Source organism: Peromyscus leucopus, chromosome 19 (assembly GCF_004664715.2).
Source record: "Peromyscus leucopus breed LL Stock chromosome 19, UCI_PerLeu_2.1, whole genome shotgun sequence".
Classification (NCBI taxonomy): Eukaryota; Metazoa; Chordata; class Mammalia; order Rodentia; family Cricetidae; genus Peromyscus; species Peromyscus leucopus.
The window spans coordinates 58,165,660-58,183,910 of NC_051079.1; the positions used below are offsets into that span (position 1 = coordinate 58,165,660).

General features: G+C 39.4%; 1 protein-coding gene across 1 annotated transcript in view; it reads left to right on the top strand.

Moving 5' to 3' along the window:
* Mbd2 (methyl-CpG binding domain protein 2) overlaps positions 1 to 18,251 on the top strand; it is a 59,904-nt gene that overhangs the window by 23,291 nt on the left and 18,362 nt on the right. Inside the window, 1 exon segment of the mRNA XM_028864716.2 lies at positions 2,991 to 3,128. Coding sequence (XP_028720549.2) covers positions 2,991 to 3,128 — 138 coding nt within the window.

Consider the following 18,251-nt stretch of genomic DNA (forward strand, 5'->3'; position numbering starts at 1 on the left):
TTTAAAAAATGCACACCCCTAGTACCCATGAAAAAGCACCAATCCTGTCCTCCGCCTGTAGTCCCAGTGCTCGGGAGGCAGACAGGAGGATCCCTGGTTCTCTCTGGCCAGTTGGTCTAGCCAAATTGGTAAGCGCCAGGTTCAGTGAGACACCTTGACTATAAAAGTAAGGTGAAGAGAGGAAGATGCTTGACATGAACCTCTGGCCTCTGTGCACAGACAAGCACATGCATACACACAGAAGCACTCTCTTGAGCCTCTTTTAAAAAATTATTCTGTATATGTATGCACATGTGCTCACGCGTATGTGTGTGGCCATTACTATTCCATGGCATGTGTGGGAGTAAGAGGACAGTTTTGGGGATTAAATTCTTTCCTTCCATCATGGGGCTTCCAGGAATTGAACTCAAACGTCAAGTCTTGACTACAAGACTTTATCCACTGAGCCATCTTGCTGTCTCAAACTGCATAGTTTGTAAAGTTGGTGTCCTTGGGTGGTTATTTTGCACCCGGTCCCTTGAATTTGCACAGTGATGGATTATTAAGATAAATCTAAGTGCCAGAAACTAGTATTGTGCGAGTCATTTGAGGTAAATGTATCTCTTGATACATCCATTGAGAGAAAATTAGGATAAAGTAATTGCATGCACAGTACATACAGAAGAGGAATGTTTGTTGTGGGCAAAGGAGATGGGGAAGGGGATATTTAATAATGGGTCCAAATATTACGGAAGTTTTTGTCATAGCTGCCAGGCGATGCTTACTAGCTAGGCTTGCTAATGTTCTATAAGCAGTGGCCACAGACTCCATACCTATACGGCCCATACAGTTAATGCAAATGTGAGTTGTCCAGGAATGCCAGAGGACACCTTGTCCCTCTAGTGGGCAGCTGTGAGTAATTAGTTGTACTTGCTACTCAACCAGGGTCAGTCGACCATTTCTCCATCTTTCAGGGTTTGAGAGAAGCTAGAAGAATGGATTTTATATGTGGACTCCACACTAAATCTACTAAAGGCCCCTAAAAACTGACAGCACACAGGTACAGTTAGACTTGAACTACCTGCCACCAATCAGTAATCTCTGTTGAGAGCAATCTTCTCCAAATGTGGGCACCAGGTTCTTCGCCGTTGGAGGCCTTATACTGATGCAAATTCTCTGGCTCCACTTCAGGCGTACTGGATCAGAAGCTCTTGGGATGAGGCTGTCATTCTCTTCTAACAGCTTGGGCGATTCTGATGTGTACTCAGATTTGAGACCCACCTTTTGGTAGTATGGAACTTGACATTACAGTTCTGTATGGAGATAGTGGTAAAGACAAAAGACCTCTAATAGAAATGTCAGGCGTGGAGTATTCTCAGCGTATGGCTTCTTACATATTTTGTCGGAATCAAAGTAACAATAATTTTTGTCCTGTTCTTTTCGTTATCATTCCATTGGGTATTGCAAATGAAGTTAACAACAGTTCTGCTTTACAGTTTGACCTCACTAAAACATGTTGACATTTTATTTACGGGATGATTCAAATTTGAATAACATGTCACATGGCTTTTCAAAGCTTTGCTTTTAAATCTTCCCCAAAGCATGAAGTGTGACTCATAACAGAAATAAGGAATGCCTATCAGACTGAGTGCATGCTTATCACAGGCAGTCTGAGCTGCAGAATCAGTTTCTAATCAAGCCTGGGATATGTAGTGAGACACTCTCAACAAATAGAACAGGAATACAGGATGATTATCCCTTATACAAAATACTTGCCATCAGAAGGGTTATTTTCAGATTTTGAGATATTTCCCCATATGGGAAAGTAGGTAGGCCTCACTTGTTGGTCAGACGCAAGTTGGTACATGCAGTTTATTGGTTTTCTTTTTTTTTCTCTTTTTTTTTGGTTTTTTGAGACAGGGTTTCTCTGTGTAGCTTTGCGCCTTTCCTGAAACTCACTTGGTAGTCCAGGCTGGCCTCAAACTCACAGAGATCCACCTGCCTCTGCCTCCCGAGTACTGGGATTAAAGGTGTGCACCACCACTGCCCAGCCAGTTTATTGGTTTTCATATACATACACCTTATATGTGTACAGAAAGTTAAGTTTATCCACTACTTTTTTGGGAACCTTTGTTTGCACTCTGTTATATGAGATCATGTGTGAAATTTTCCATTTTTATCAGCGGTGCTCAAATTTTGATGTTTTAATTTAGGCATATCTCCTTATGACATTTTCTTTTTTTTTTTTTTTTTTTTTTGGTTTTTCGAGACAGGGTTTCTCTGTGTAGCTTTGCGCCTTTCCTGGAACTCACTTGGTAGCCCAGGCTGGCCTCGAACTCACAGAGATCCGCCTGGCTCTGCCTCCCGAGTGCTGGGATTAAAGGCGTGCGCCACCACCGCCCGGCACTTATGACATTTTCAAAAATGAATTCTGTTTACTGGAATCAGTAATTTAATGTGATTTTATGTTAGATCTGGACTCACTGCTAGTCAATCAAACCAAGTTTTAACGCTTATACATTTAATGCTTATATTTGTCCCTAGTCTTAGAATGTAGAAACAACTGTTATTTTGATTGCTATCTTAAAGTTTTTATTCCTTCACAGATATATTTATTTGAACGTCCTTAGTATATTCTTAGTATTCTGTTAATTAGATAATTAATACCATACAAAGAATTAAAAGTATACCTTAATTATGAAAAAAACCCATAATAAATAACACATAATAAAGTGCTTAAAATGCACTTTTAGAGGGACTGGAGAGATGGATCAGGGCATCCCAGTGCTGCTTCTGAGATCTGCATGCTCTTGTGTCCACGTGGTACACATATGTACCCTCAGGCATACAAATGAATATGTTTTTTAAATGTACCTTTAGAATATTTCAAGTGCTGACATGGACCAAGAGTTGGAATAATCTTATTTAAAGTTATGGATTTTGAGTTTAAAAAGATATTGATCCAATTTTGTTTACATATAATATTAATGAAAACACATTTCTATTTACAGGGTAAACCAGACTTAAACACGACATTGCCAATTAGACAAACTGCATCAATTTTCAAGCAACCAGTCACGAAAGTCACAAACCACCCCAACAATAAAGTGAAGTCAGACCCACAACGGATGAACGAACAACCACGTCAGGTAAGGGGCTAATTTGTCCTTCAATCACATTTTCCAGAAAATTCTGGTATTTTTTACCAGGCAGAATTCAAGTAAATTCTGGTTAAATTGGAATGCATTTGAAAAAAGTTTTATGTCCAGAGCTTCTATAGAGAATAACCAAAATAATATAAGACTTAATAAAAATACTTTAGAAGTTAATTAAAGTGAATCTAACTAATATTATTGGCAACACTATTACGCTTTCTGTGTTATAATCTTCCCCCAGTCTTGGTTGTACTAATCTTAGTTTTTTTTTTAAAGATTATTTTTCTAGGGATAGTATTTCCTAGAAAGATGAATCATGCAGCTTGTGTTTTGTTTGGTTTGAAAACATTTTCTATTATTTGGAAATTGCTTCTTTCCCCCTTTGTTTCTGATTTCTAATTTCAAGGAATCTATCCCAAACCTTTTGAAAAACAGAATTAGATATGATTTGCCAGTATGAGTACATCACTGTGAGTTCTGTTTTTGTGTAAGTTCAATGCATTTTTCTCTTTCATTACTTCTTCAACTTATATCCACCAGAAAGTTTTCATAGAAGAAGGTATTATCTGAAAGGCCTCCCTGCTGCTTAACCAGGTCACACAGCCAGGGATGGAGACGGTACCAAATGCTCAGCCTTCCAGGTTGTTGTACCAACTCCCTCCCTCATGTGGTCAGAAGTTAGGTGCTCCATGGGTTTCAGTCATGAATGTGGTGAGGAGGTGGAGGAGAAACACAGCCTTTTCTCTCTTTTCTCTTTGCCTCCCACTTGACGGGTTTAGAAACACTGATTGGCCTACAATGAATATCTTTTGCTTAAATATTCTCCATTCCATCTTTTCATTTGAATGTTTTTCACTAGTTCTTCAAGTGTTTCATCTCCAAACTTCACAAAGGACTGCACCAAATCTCTCAGACAATTGCTCTAAAAGAAACTACAGAAAGAAATTCAGTTCCCACATCCTCTGTAGTGTTTTTTCCTCTTCAGGTGAGCCAGGAAAACAGAAGATGTTTGGAGCCACATTGGATCAGCATCTTGCTATAGATGTCTCAAGATTTGAAGTTCTAAACTTGCTTTACTGTTGGTCCCCAAGAGATTCAACAGGGGCCATGTAAGTGTATCACATCAAGTATAAAAGATGCGTACCTGCATGTGCCATTAGGTTCTTGTCAACACATAGGTTTCTGTGGGCCATTCAGCTTTCAGTGTGAGGCTTTCCCCTCTGTTTTACTACCCTGTGCAGGATAAGAACAGAACCGCTGGTGGTTGAGTTCAACACAGAAGGGATTCTGCCATCTTGAACTCTCTGTCTCTATCAAGCTGTTTTCTGGTTGTATTCTTTTGCAGATAAGCTATGTAGTCTTGAATATCTGTCCTTTGGTCTTTTGATGACTTAAATATTGTTTCCTTACAAAAGTTGTATTATTTGAAAATTTTGAATGTTTGTAACTGAATAAAATGCTTCCCAATTACCTAAAGACAGAGGTAGAGTATAACCTCTAATGATACCATTTACACTGGAAATTGGAGTTGTCCTATTGAGAATAGGTATTAATAGATTTGATCCTTTCATACACTATAAACCTGTGTGCTTTTTAATTTAAAGATCAGTTGACAAATCCTGGTCGTTTTAACAGTAATTTTAGTATTTACTGGACCTGCACCAAGTCATAGATTGTAAAAGCTGTAGTAACTGTATTGTGCTGGGTGTGTAGCTATGTCTAGAGATCAGTAACCTAGAATTTTAAAGCTGAAATGAACAGAATAGTACCTCTCATTCCTTTCTTTGTTGAACAGTTTTCTTTCCTTTATTATGGTTTATGTAATTATTCTCAAATGAAAAGTGTCTGTCCCTTCTCCCCTGTCTTTGGTCAAAGAGTTTTAGCATCATTCCAACACAAGCTTTTGAAGGTTTGTCCTTCCTTTTAGCTAGTGGAGGCAGGTGGTATTGTAATTATTCCACAGGTTACTTCGGCAAACATGGCTGTTTTTCCTGTTGTTTTCATGTAACCTGACAGTATCGTTAGGATTTTTTGATTGCACCGAGACAGTTGTCTTTCCTTCTTCATTATCTCAACCTAAGAGCTGAAGTGGCATTTGAGTGCTGTGTCATCAATACAAAGCTGATAAAGAGGTCTGTTTATAATTGTGTCATCTCAAAACCTCTAGTTTAGATACAGATTGGTTAAATAAAATGATCACACACATGCACACACACACACACACTTATATCAGATGAATACTCAACCATTGTTGGGTAGGTGGTTGACAGAAATGTATGAAGACAAAAATAATTCTAATTTTGCTACTCATTCTTTAGATCCAGCAAAATAGGTCACCAGTATAAATTACCCATTACTCAATTGGCAAAGTTATTTTTATTAGACAGTGAATGAATTAGGCAAAGAGATTTATATTTCTAAGGTTTCCATAGGTGACAGATGTTTTTGTTCTTTAAATATATCATTCTCTTTTATTAAGGTGTTTAAGTTAGTGGTATGAGCATTAAATTTTAGGCCTAGAATTAGAATAAAGTTTCTATATTTTAATTTAGACTTCATTTTCAGTAGGTTTGAAGTGATAGATGAGAAGAAGAAAAACTAGCAGTCCTTCTTTATAGAACAAGCATTTTATGCCGAGGTCATTATATGACTGTCCAATATGAATTCTGTAAAGTATAAACTATGAATTTATGTGGATGACTCTTTAAAATGCTTTATCTTCAAATGTGGAAACTAGCATTTTTAAAGAATGCTTTAAAACAGAGTTTAATACAAAACACAGTGGTTACCTGTGCATAAGTTAAGATGGTAAAGTAGGAATGGAATGTATTGACCCTGGTTCTAACAGGGTCAATAACGGGTCATTTTTAGATGTGGTAACATGTATTTGTCATTTCATTACATGGAGAAGGTGGAGAGAAGGCTTCTGTCAGATTTGTGACTCCTGCTGGGGTCATTGCAGTGCCTTCTTTAGCTAGATCTATAAGACTCAGTCAAGTTTTTAAAAAAATCTAACTGAATTGCAACTTCATTAAGGATATCTTTTCTAGTTACTTCTTTGAATATGTGGGTAACTCACTGCTTTGAGACTTTTTTCTTTCTTTTTTTTTTTTTTTTTTTTGGTTTTTCGAGACAGGGTTTCTCTGTGTAGCTTTGCCCCTTTCCTGGAGCTCACTTGGTAGCCCAGGCTGGCCTCGAACTCACAGAGATCCGCCTGGCTCTGCCTCCCGAGTGCTGGGATTAAAGGCGTGCGCCACCACCGCCCAGTGAGACTTTTTTCTTTAATACTCCTATCTTTGAAGCTCTCTTATCTTTGTGTGTTTCTTTTATCTTTAAATTGAAGAAGTTTCATTTTTGAGTTTTTATTTCCTTTTGAAATTGTGAAATTAATAGGGCTAACGCACCTTCAGTGTTATTGATGGTCTCTGAACATTGATTGTTTTTCTCAAAGAATAATCATATTTTTCTGTAGGAGTTAATATTTGAAGCAAGTGAAGATGTATGCTTGAATATCCTGCTTGATCTATTTTGTCTTTTGCTTTTCTAGTCCTTTTTGAAACTTTCCTTTAATTCCTCCTGGAAGCCAGCCAGCCTTTTCTTTTAGAATGAGTTGCTTAAATTATGTTAGAAGAAACTCCCCAGCTGAAAGTGAACATTTTCAAACCAAGTGCATTTCAAGTTGTATGTGAAGGCTTATGAGGTGATTCAGTGTTGAGTTGTTGTAATCCAGAAAATGGCTGTGCATTGCAGGCATTCTAGCACCTCTTATCCTCTGTAGCCTCGACAGTCACCTCTGGTACAGTCTCATCCTGATGGCATTATGCCTAAGAAGCATCAGCAAGTGTGGAGCCCCTGAAGTGCATTATGTTCCTTTTCTCTTCTCCAGGCAGGAAAATTGGCTGCTTGGGCAGAGAACATGAGTTTCAAGTGTTACTCTAAGGAATTCTGGGAAGATGTCTGGTGCTAAGTGCTAGATAAATAGTGTAGACTGGTGCTATGGGTGGTCAAGAAGAGGGAGGCTACTGTGGCTAGGAAATTTGGGGTGAGCTTTGGAGAAGCTGGAGGACTGGAGAGTTAGTAGTCGTTAGAAATGAGGTGTGCGGTTTGTGTGTATCTTTACTTTTGTTTATTTACTTTTGCAGCACCATGGTACATATTCAGGGCTTTGCATGTGCTAGGCACGTACTCAACCACTGACTGTATCAGCAACCCAGAAATAAGGGTTTTAATTAGAAATAATAGAAGCTGAAAGTAGTTCATGTTGTTGATGGTTCCTTAAATGATGACCTTTAGAAGTTTAAAATACCTTATTTAAAAATTTGGAATAGACAAAAAATTACTCAGTTTATTTTTACTAATGTAACCAAAATATTTTTTAACCATTTAAAATACTTTCTTTTAGTCTTTTAGTGTATTTTGAAAAGCATAATGCTGATTACACATTTGTGTGCTTTAAAAAGTTTCATGTAACACTCGACACCTTTTTGTGTTTCATTTGATATGTTCCTGTAATTTGTAAGTTAACTGTCCTGTGTATTGTGCTAACAATGACTTCCCTAGCTACTCCCCACTTTAAGGTAGTATCCAGAGAGTTTTTGTACATATTAAGTCTCTTCCTATATGTTACAGTGGTTTCCTGGGCTAAATTCTCAGAAATGTAATTAACCTGAATTTATGATTTAATACATGTCATCAAATTGATCTCCACTGAGTTGTGACAAATTAAAAGATGGTCCACTGGCAAGTTAAGCACCTTGGTTTCATTTTGTTTTCTGTGACATGTTCCTTAGAAAGGTGTTCCATTTCAAATTTATATTTATTTAAATATTGTGAAGTTGAATAGACAGGCATCTGTGTTTCCTTCTGTAAGGAGAACTCTGAGAGGATTTTGACTGTATTGTTGGTCGTTATTACCCCGAGATGAACTTGACCTTACTTCCTGTGGCAAAAGCTCATTCCTGTGACATTCTAAGAGGCCTCACTCAGTCATCTGCCTCTTGAGTCAAACTGTACAAAATGGCTTCTACCACAAAGCATTTAAATCTATTCAAATTCTGTACTAAAAACATTCACTTTACCTTGTATGCCCGTTGAATGTTTATTCTCTTTCTTCTCTTTAGCCAAACTTTTGTATTGTGTCTGTATATTTGCAATTTACTTGTTACTTAATATTTGTATCACTAAAACAAAGCTTTTATTTTTTCTCTGCCACCCAAACTGCTCTTACTAGGTTCATGAAGTTGGTTGTTAAGTTAAAAGGATAAAATATTCTCCTTAAATTACCTCCTGATCTGTTCTAGTATTAGGCACTGTTACTATTTCTGCCTCTGATCTCCGATATCCCTCCCCCTCCCCCGTGTGCATATGTGTGTGTCTGTTGGGGGGAGGGGGTGTTGGTCTTAGTTGGTATTTGCCTGTTTTCATTCCCTCCCTTCAGTTGGTTCTCCTGACTGTTTTAGACTGTTGGGCTCCCAGGCTATTTGATATGTGTAACCTCCATGGATATCCCCACCGAGGTTTCTACCTCATATGTTAAGGATTCCCAAATCTGTATCTTTTTCCTGAGCTTCATTTGTTTGGCTCAGTCCACATGGAAGTATCATAAGCACCTGAGTCAGCTTGTTACACTCTGTCCTGTCAAACCAGCTAGTTCCTGTTTGTGCCTTGTTTCATTAAAACACCACTGTTCACCTCTTTCTGGGAAGCCGGAAACCTGAGTGTGTTCTGCTGCTCTTGTATCTTCAACCCCAAACCATCTAGTTAGTCTTCTTACTGTAGTCTTCTTACTGCCTAACTAAGTCTTACCCGCCTCACCCTACACACCCTTTCTCCTTTTAGGTTTTATTTTATCAGTCTTATCACCACACACCAGGAAGCTTTCCGCAGTTCATTGCTTGTGAGTCAGTTTACAACAAAAGTGAACACGTCAGTCATGTTTACAGAGAGGCTTTCCGCAGAAGTCTGCAGTACAATGCGTGGAACACACACTCTCCCCCGGGAGAACCAAGTCCTCTGCTCATCAGCAAGAACATGGAAGTTGAAGGGCTGAGATGGAAATCAGGAATTTAGGCATTTGGAGAAAGAACCCCTAGGCTTGGTGGCACATGCCTTTAATCCTAGCACCCCAGAGGCAGAGGTAGGTGCATCTCTGAGTTTAAAGCCAGTCTGGTCTACATAGTGAGTTCCAGGATAGCCAGGGCTACATAGTCTCCAAGAACAAAAACAAAAACACAATCCACAAAATAACAACAAACAATACTGAAATGCATCTGTCCACATTTATCGTTCCACTTAGTTAAAACAAACCAACAAACAAACCCAAACACTAAGATGTCATGGAGAACAGAGACCAGTAGTTCCTGAGACATGGAGTAGAGATGTTGCAGGCCATTACTCACTGTGGCTGTGGTTCTGAGTGATGGTAAACCAATAGGAAGTGCTCCCTTCTTTATTCCTACATTACATAGTTACTGTTTCATCTGGCCTCTGCTTCCTGTCTTATTCCTTCAGTTCATGAAAGATGAGAGAAGCAGAGCACCCAACCTCCAGATATCTGGCTCCGGGTTTTTATTATTAAGACCAATTAGAATTTGCTCTACAGTCAAGGGTTTTTTTTTTTTTTTCTTTTCTGTGATAAAACATCATGACCAAAAGTAACTTGGGGAAGAAAGGGTATGTATATTTCAGCTTACACTACCACACCACGGTCAGTCATGAAGGAAGTCAAGGCAATAACCTGGAGGCAGGACCTGATGGAGAGGCCATGGAGGAGTGCTGCTTACTGGCTTGCTCTTCTTGGCTTGCTCAGCTTGACTTCTTATAGAACCCAGGACCATCAGCCCAGGGGTGGCAGTACTCACAGGGAGCTGGACCTTCCCACATCAGCCATCAATCAAGAAAACGTTCGACAGACTTGCTCACAGCCCAGTCTTACGGAGGCACTTTCTCAATTGAGAGTCCTTCTTCCCAAATGACTCTAGCTCGGTCAAGATGAAACACCGGCCAGGAGAAGTTCTTCTGTCGTGAAGATGTGAAAGTCTTCTGCTCAAACCCTGAGGCTGCATTTCAGTTTTCAGGGTCAGTTTAAACACCTTGACATGACTTAATGCTATGCCCCCTCTGTCGTTTGAGACAAACTGGCCTGGGACTTAGGATATCAGATGGCTTTAAACTTCTGGTCCTCTTGTCTCCACTTCATGATGATAGGTGTGAATCCCATGCTTGTTACTGGGATTGAACCCAGGGTCTCAGGCATGCTAGTGAAGCGTTCTACCAATTGATCTATATCCCCAGCCCCCAAACCACTGTTTACTTTTTATTTGGGGAGACATGCTCCGTAGGGTTGTTTGGGGGTCAGAGGATGGCTTGCAGAAGGAGGTTCTCCTTCCACAATTCAGGTTCCATGGGTTGAACTCGGGTTTGATGGCAGATGCCTTTACCTGCTGTGCCGTCTCCCAAAGCTCTTCCTGATCTTCTTTTCCTTCGCCTATCTGGCCTTTCTTCTTTTGTCCTACACTCGGATAACACTGAACACTTGGTTGCCAGCTTTCTGGGTGTCGGCTCACTCCTCTCACCCTTCTATACCGTGGTCATGTTTTATACATTTTTAGACTGATCCCTCAAGTCTACACTTAAATGCTATACTTTATCTGTTCTGAAAACCTGACTCATTAAATTTGGTCTTAGACACCTGCCTGAGTGTTTCTTCTTTCTCTTTCTGATTATTACCACAGTTTCCATGTAAGCAATTCATGTATATGTTGAATCAATTGAATGGAATTTCATTATTTATTCACTTATATGATTTTTGGGGGACATTAATTTGTGCTAGACACTTTCCTAAACAACAAGGATATTGCAGCGGACAAGGCAGTGCCCCTGCTGTCCTGGAGCTGACCATCTAGTGTGATAAAGTGAGGTAGATGAACACTTCCATAGTATACCATATTGTGAGTAAATGGGATGAACACCAGGAGTGAGTGAGTACATGGTCTTTTGCAGTAGGGCTGGAGAGATGGTCCAGTGCTTATGGGCACTGCTGCTTTTCTAGAGGACCAGCTCGAGTCTCAGTGCCCATTCAGCAGCCCATAGCCATCAGTACCTCTAGTTGAGGGACCCAGTGCTCTCTTCAGGACTCACAGGGCACTAGGCATGGAGGTAGTACACAAACGTACATGTACACGTTCAATTAAAAACACAAAAGTAGAGGAGTATGGGGAGAGCATTCTAGTTAGAGCTCTTCATCCAGCTATTGTGCATGGTAGAAGGATTGACTTAGGGCTTCAAGATCATTGTAGAAGTTGTGATAAGAAGGTAGGACATAACTGATAAAGCCATGAGATAATTGATAAGATGTGGCTGATCAGCTGCTTCTGTGTGGTGTCTTCAAAAGAGCTGAGAGACTAAAGCTACCATTAGGAATATGGAAATACCAAAGGATGGATCAGTATTTTTAATAAATAACAAAATAGAAAGATGAATATTGGAGTATTAATAACCCTCATAATCATTGGGGGTCTGGATAGTAAAAGATGATGGTTGAAACTCAAGAGAAAAAGCCAGTTTTGCAATATTAACTTACCTTTCTTTATGGAGGCAAGGGTTGCAGTTGAAACATTTTATGTAAATTAAAATGAAGGAATTCATAACTTCCTCACTCACCGCTTACTGTTTATTTTCCCAGTCCCTTATAAGACATGATGACTTATGTGAGGGTGTCCAAGATTGTTCTTCCCAGTGTTGGGGAGTGAACTTCAGGGCTTTGCACTTGCCAGGTAAGTAAGTGCCCCGCCCCTGAGCAAGATTCCTAACTCCAAGCCGTGATTACCTTAACAAAAGTCTCTAAATGACTGAAATATAGATTGAAAAATTAGAAATGCCAAAATGTTTCACATCAAGAGCTCTGCAGCTTGTTGTCTCTTATTCCGGTTCCCAGGAGCCTTTGTTTTTAGTTCCTGGCCTTCCCTTTATAGTTACCCCTGTGTTTAAAAATAAAGCACTTCACAGGCTGTGCCTTCACAGTTGGTTCTTGGTGCTATTGTTTGAGCTTCTCCAGTGGCAGATGGACGCAGTTTCCTCTCTCTGCTGCTGTGCTCCCAACATGGCTGGATCACAGTTTTAGGGAAATGGTTAAATTCATAGTCACGTTTACCTTCTTAGGATCGGACACATTCATAGGTGGGGCAAGGCATGTAGTTCTTGTTTGTGACCTTCACAGTAGTAGGCAGCCCTGTCCACATAATTGTAGTCTTCGGAACTTCTGCCACATGCCTATCAGAAGCGTTGTCTGTTTCTTGTTGACTTTGTTTGGAGTTGTCTTTGCTCCTGTTGCAGCTGCCTTAGTCCCTGGCATTTGCTGTGGATCTGGAGCCCTGGGCTTTCTTCTGCTGAGCTCGGTGCTGAGTTGTTTCTGCATTTCCATCTTTATCTTAGGATGCGCCTCCAGTTCGTAATCAAGCCTCTAGAAACTTGCTAGGAAAATATGATGGGAGATGAAGTTTTTGAAAACTTGCATATTAGAAATGACTTTATTGTATTCGGACACACTCATTTTTTTTCTGCTGATGGAAGCCTAGATTGAAAAAACAAACAAACAAACAAAAAAAACCAAAAAACATTTCCTCAGCATTCTAAGGGCTTTGCCTTGTAATCCTCTCGCTTCAGGATTTCTGGTGGGGAGGCTAGCACATGCTTTCATAGCTTGCTTGCTCTTCTGACTTTTTATATATGATTTTAAGGAATTTATTCGAAAAATAAGTATATATATATATATGTATATATATGTATGTATGTATATATATATATATATATATATATATATATATATACTTAAGCATGTATTTTATGTGAAAGATGGAGGACAGAGATAGGCAGGCATGGTGGTGCATGCCTGTAATCCCAGCACTCAGGAGGCTAATGCAGGAGTATAGAGAATCTAAGGCCAGTTTGGGCTGTGTAAAAAGACTCCCTATCTCAAAAAGCAAAACAAAGAAGAAATCCCTGTGTGTTTCTCAGGTCTTTTCATTTGATCTGGGTCTCCGTAGGAGACATAGGTGATTCCTGCCCTTTGTTGGGGAACATTTCTTTAATCCTTTCTTCCAGAATTTCCTTCTCTCTTGAATCCCTCATGTTTTTATCTTTCTATGTGTATGTTGGCTTCTTAGAATTTACCTGTAATTCGCCTATGATTTTGCTTGTATATTCTTCATTTTGTTGTTCCTTTATTTTGTGAACTATTCTTTTAATTTCTAACTCTTCATAGCTTGTATTTTGATGATCATGTTTTTGATTTTGAGTGGCCTTTTTGTTGTTATGATCATTTGCTCTTCTTTTTCCATGGATAGAATCTTTGCTCCTAACTTGGTTAGCATATTAATTATAAGGATGCTTTCATTTGGTTGATGCTATTTTTTTTTTCTGTATTGGCTTTTTTGTTTGTTTGTTCATCTTAGATTCTGTCTTTTTCCTTTTCTTTTTTTAAACTGGTGATTCTTACATTGCTTCAAGTGAATGCTCTAGTATGGTTTTTAATTTTGGGGTTAGACCCAGAATCGCTGTTGGGTCATAGAGTATATGTTCAGCTGTAGAAGACACTGAACAGTTTTCTCAGTGGTTGTCCATACCCACATGTCCGTCAAAAATGTGAAGTTCACATCAAGTCCTTGTTGATACTCGCTGTTGTTAGTCCTTGGAATTGGAAACATTTCAGTATGTACTCAGTGGTATCTTTTATGGTTCTAATGTGTGTGCATTTTCGTAGTAAGTAGTGGCACTAATAACCAGTTTTGTGATTTGGCCATGTGGATAATCCTCTCTGATATAGTACCGCTTCAAGGCTTCTGATTTGTTTATTACTTTATTCTTTGTGTGAGTATCATGCCATAGCTAGCTGTGGGGGCCAAAGGACAGTTGGCCAGAGTCAGATCTCTATTTCCATTGTGTGGGTTTAGGGATTGAACTAGGGTCATCATTGGCTTGGCAGCAAGTTCTTTTACCCACCGAACCGTCTCATTGACACCTTTGCAAGTTTTTATTCATTATTATAATGGATTGTTTTTTTTTTCTCATTGATTAAAAGAATTCTTTATGTATGTTTGGATATAAATCCTAATATTTGCTTCAAGTTTGTAGATTACCTTTTCACTCTCTTAAGATTGTCTTTTGAGAAATATGTGCTCATAGCTTTAAGGAAGTTGGGAGGTGGCTGAGACTTGAACAGAGACCTGTGTGCCTGTGATACCCTCCCTATCTTTTGACCTGGTAGCAGTTACACAGTGTATTTGTTAAATCTCAACCACTTCTTTTTTTCTTACCTGTTGGTTTACTTGAAGGTTATCAACGTAATCCTTTGGGTTATCTTCTGAAAGCTTGCTTTACGTTTAGATCTACACCACCAAGAACTGACCTTTGATGGAAGGTGGATTTATTTCTCACATAAGGACATCCAAATGACACAGCACTATCTCTTTAAAAAAAATATTTTTCCATTGCTCTGCTTTGTCATTGATGAAATGCTTACGTAGATGAAAGGCAGATTTGGACTTCCTTCTGTATTCACCATGCCTAGCATTTTTTCATGTGGATCTAAATCAGGTCTTTGTGCTTGCCGGGCAAGCGCTTTACTGACTGAGCTATCTCCCAGCCCCATGGATTCCTTTGTTCTGCTCTTTTGATCTGTTTGTACAGATGGATCTATTTTGGGGCTCTCTGCTCTATTGTGCTGCTTTGTCTGTTCCTTCCTGATGCTGCAGTACTGTAATTACCAGCTTCACAAAACCTCTTGATAGATGTTAGTGCAAGTTTTGGAAGTTTGCTATTCTGGTTCAAGACAGTCTTTACATATCTTTCTTCCTTCTGCCTTTCTTTTCTTTCCTCCTGTGTTATGGATTAAACCTAGTGGGAGTAGCACCCGAGAAATGTCAGCACTGTGGATGATGGTCTCATTTCATAGACATCTTAGGATGATGTTAGTCCTTCAGACATTTGGTGACAATATTGTGCTGTGTGTAGATTAGAGAGGAGTAATAGCAGTATTAGAGAAACCACTGTAGCAGGTAGTTACTCCTCCTTCATCCTCATCAACCCTGCCTGTCCCCTTATGTTTGCTTCTTGATCTTTTTTAGACCGAACTGTTGGTATTTATTTAGCCTTAACATGAGATCACATTATGCTTTGCAGCCACACGAATCAAGCTTTACCTCGTTTGTTTCTCATCTAGTCCTGTCTTTCTAGGACACCATGAGAAAATGTAGAGTGGTTTGTGTTTGTCCTTTGATCTCTGCAGGTCATGGTATTTAAGTTATCTTAGCTGGCCATAACCAGACAGCTCAGATGTTAAATGGAACTGATCTTAAATAGAGCAGTTTAAACATTGGTCAGTGAATTCCTTTTAGGTAGAAACATAATTTGCCTATAAAGTTGCAACCTAGTGTCTTATGTATTTAACTTTTCAAGTTGGTGGATGTAAAGTGCATATTTTCTGGGTTTTGCTTTAGTCTATAAGTATGTGACAAGATATTTTTACTTCTTTTTTTTTTCTCCCTCCTTTATTTTGTTGGATGGAATTTGGGGCCAAATCCAGAGCTTTGTAAATTCAAGGGAAGCATTCTGCCATTGAACTACATTTACAGTCCTGGAGAGTACTCTACCATTGAACATCATTCCTAGTCCCAAGATCCTTAATTCTCTGATTAGATCCAGATTAAATACCTTATGAAATGAATATGGTATCCACTGAATTTTTGTAAGGCTAACATTATAAAAAAAATTCTGAGCAATTAGATAAAAATTTGTGTTATCAAAGAACTACCTCATAGTTTTTTAATGTTCTGATAACCTGTGATAGAAGTGACCATGATTAGTGTTTGTAGTCTTCTAGTGAAAATACATCTAAGAGAGAATTTCCCTAAGCTAAAACATGTGTTTAGTGCTGGGCCAGGATTAAGACATTTAGCTGTCAAACTAGCCCTCTTCCTATAATCCCGCCTTCCTTTGATTGACAGTAACCCATGGATAGTTGCATGCCAGCTGTGTTCTGACATCTGTGCTGTGTTGCATGTTGCCATGTGAGAAAATGTGTTACTGTCATATTCTTGACCAAGTTGAAGATTGGAGGTTAGAACTATTAAAAAGTGAGATTTTAAGGGAACTTGTTTCTGTTGGATAAAGTATTCTCACTTTTCTCCTTTCATACTTTGAAAGTTACATCATTTCTTATGGATTTGTCCTTTTCTCTTTGGTACTGAGTATTAGGTATTTTAATATGCTGCTTAACAGTAGTAGAAAATACTGGAGCAGACAGAGAACCATCCTGAAGGCAGACAGACCTTCCTAAGTCCCCTGACAGCAAGTACAGGTGACAGGGGAGTTGGGCAGAGGGATCTTGACACAAGAATTGGATCTGGAATTAGAAGGTGCTGTGATTGTAAGCAGAGTCATTGCTACTATGATAGGTAGAGGTGGAGTCAGGTAGGTAGATAGTTAGAAGGAAGAGAAAGAATGGCAGGTCAGGAAGTCAGACGGCCTGGCCTTCTCTCCTGGGAGTAAAGAGGTGGTTTGAGAGAGACGCAGCATGAACAAGGACGTGTTTTAGGTGGGCAGAGTTCAAATGAACTTGTACTTTTAAAGGAAGAAACCCAAGGAGAGGAAGGGAAATGATAGCAAATGTGGGAAGTGGGTACGGCAGCCCAGGAGGAGGCAGGGGAGGTGCACCAGGAGCCTGGGTGTGGAGCAGGCTCAGCAAGGCAGCAGGACACTGTTTTCTCCCATGAGACACCTGAGGTGGGCGGAGGACTTGGCAGAGAGGCTCAGTGCCTGGCGCTTCTAGTCAGCCCTGGGATCAAGTCTCACGGCCCCTCGGTTCAGGTGCTACTTTGTAGCTTACGGTGTTGAAAATAAACAGAAAGAGGTAGAGTTTCAAGATAGTTTAGAAGACTTGCTTAGTTTCACTTCTGAACTTCAGCACATTTCCCAGTGTTCAGTTAATTTTTATTCCAGTGGAGACTCTATTGCAAGAGGGAAAATACATTTCAAGATGATTTATGAGGGTCAAAATACATTTTCCTCTTCTGCATTGCTGAGTTTGAGGAGATATGTTTGTATGGGTTTTTAGCTAGATCTGAGGCTACTGATAGCTGCACACAGGATTTACATAAAGCAGCATGTTCAAGACCAGCTTGTCTGTTTTGCTTTATTACTGTGTCTGTATTTGAACATGAGAAGTCACTTTAGTAGGAGTCCCGCCTTTCACAAAAGTCTGCGTCAGATTGCTGCGCTAGCATGCCCTGTGGTGCTGTGGATATGAGAGTTACTCCTTCTAAAATCTGTGCGTGTATTACATTCTGATGCATGTGTCTTGTCTTTAAATGTTTCAGACATTTGGAACTCCACATCTTCCAAAATAAACAAACTTAGAATGGTTCTAGTATCACAGAATATTCCACAGAGCATGACTTAATCCAGTGTGTTTGAATTATTAATAATTAATAATTGCTGTTTGTAGCCATGTACGTTGTCGTCAGAAATTGACTGAATTTCAACTTTTTAAAATATTTTTATTAATTTTTTTCATACAATATATTTTGATCATATCTTCCCATCCTCAAACTCCTCTCAGATCCTCACCACCTCCTTACCAACTTAACATATGCTCTTCCTCTCTCTCTTTCCAAACAAACAAACAAACCAGGAAACAAAAACAAACACAGAAAAATCCACAAGAAACACATGAAAAAGAAATCTAAACAAATAATCAAAAGACCAATAAGATAAAAACTGCCAAAACAAAGCAAAATAAAATGAGAAGTCCACCAGAAATACCACTGAGTTTACTTGTCACTGTGGTCCTGGGTCATCTCACGCTGACTGACCCCCTTTTTATCTGGCAGGACACAAGGTGCAGCTGGCTCCAGTACTTAGGTGGGTCTGACAGATCCAGAAAGGGTGAGATGGAGCAGGGATCCCATAGAGTAGAGGCCTTAAGCTCTAGCTGTCTGTTCTGAGATCCGGGTCCCCTAGTGTAAATGCCCTGCCTTTCTGTCCTCTCTCTGCACCAGAACTTTCCATCCTAAACCAGTTTGTTTCTCCCTCTTCCTCTCTGATACCCTGGGATTCCTGGCA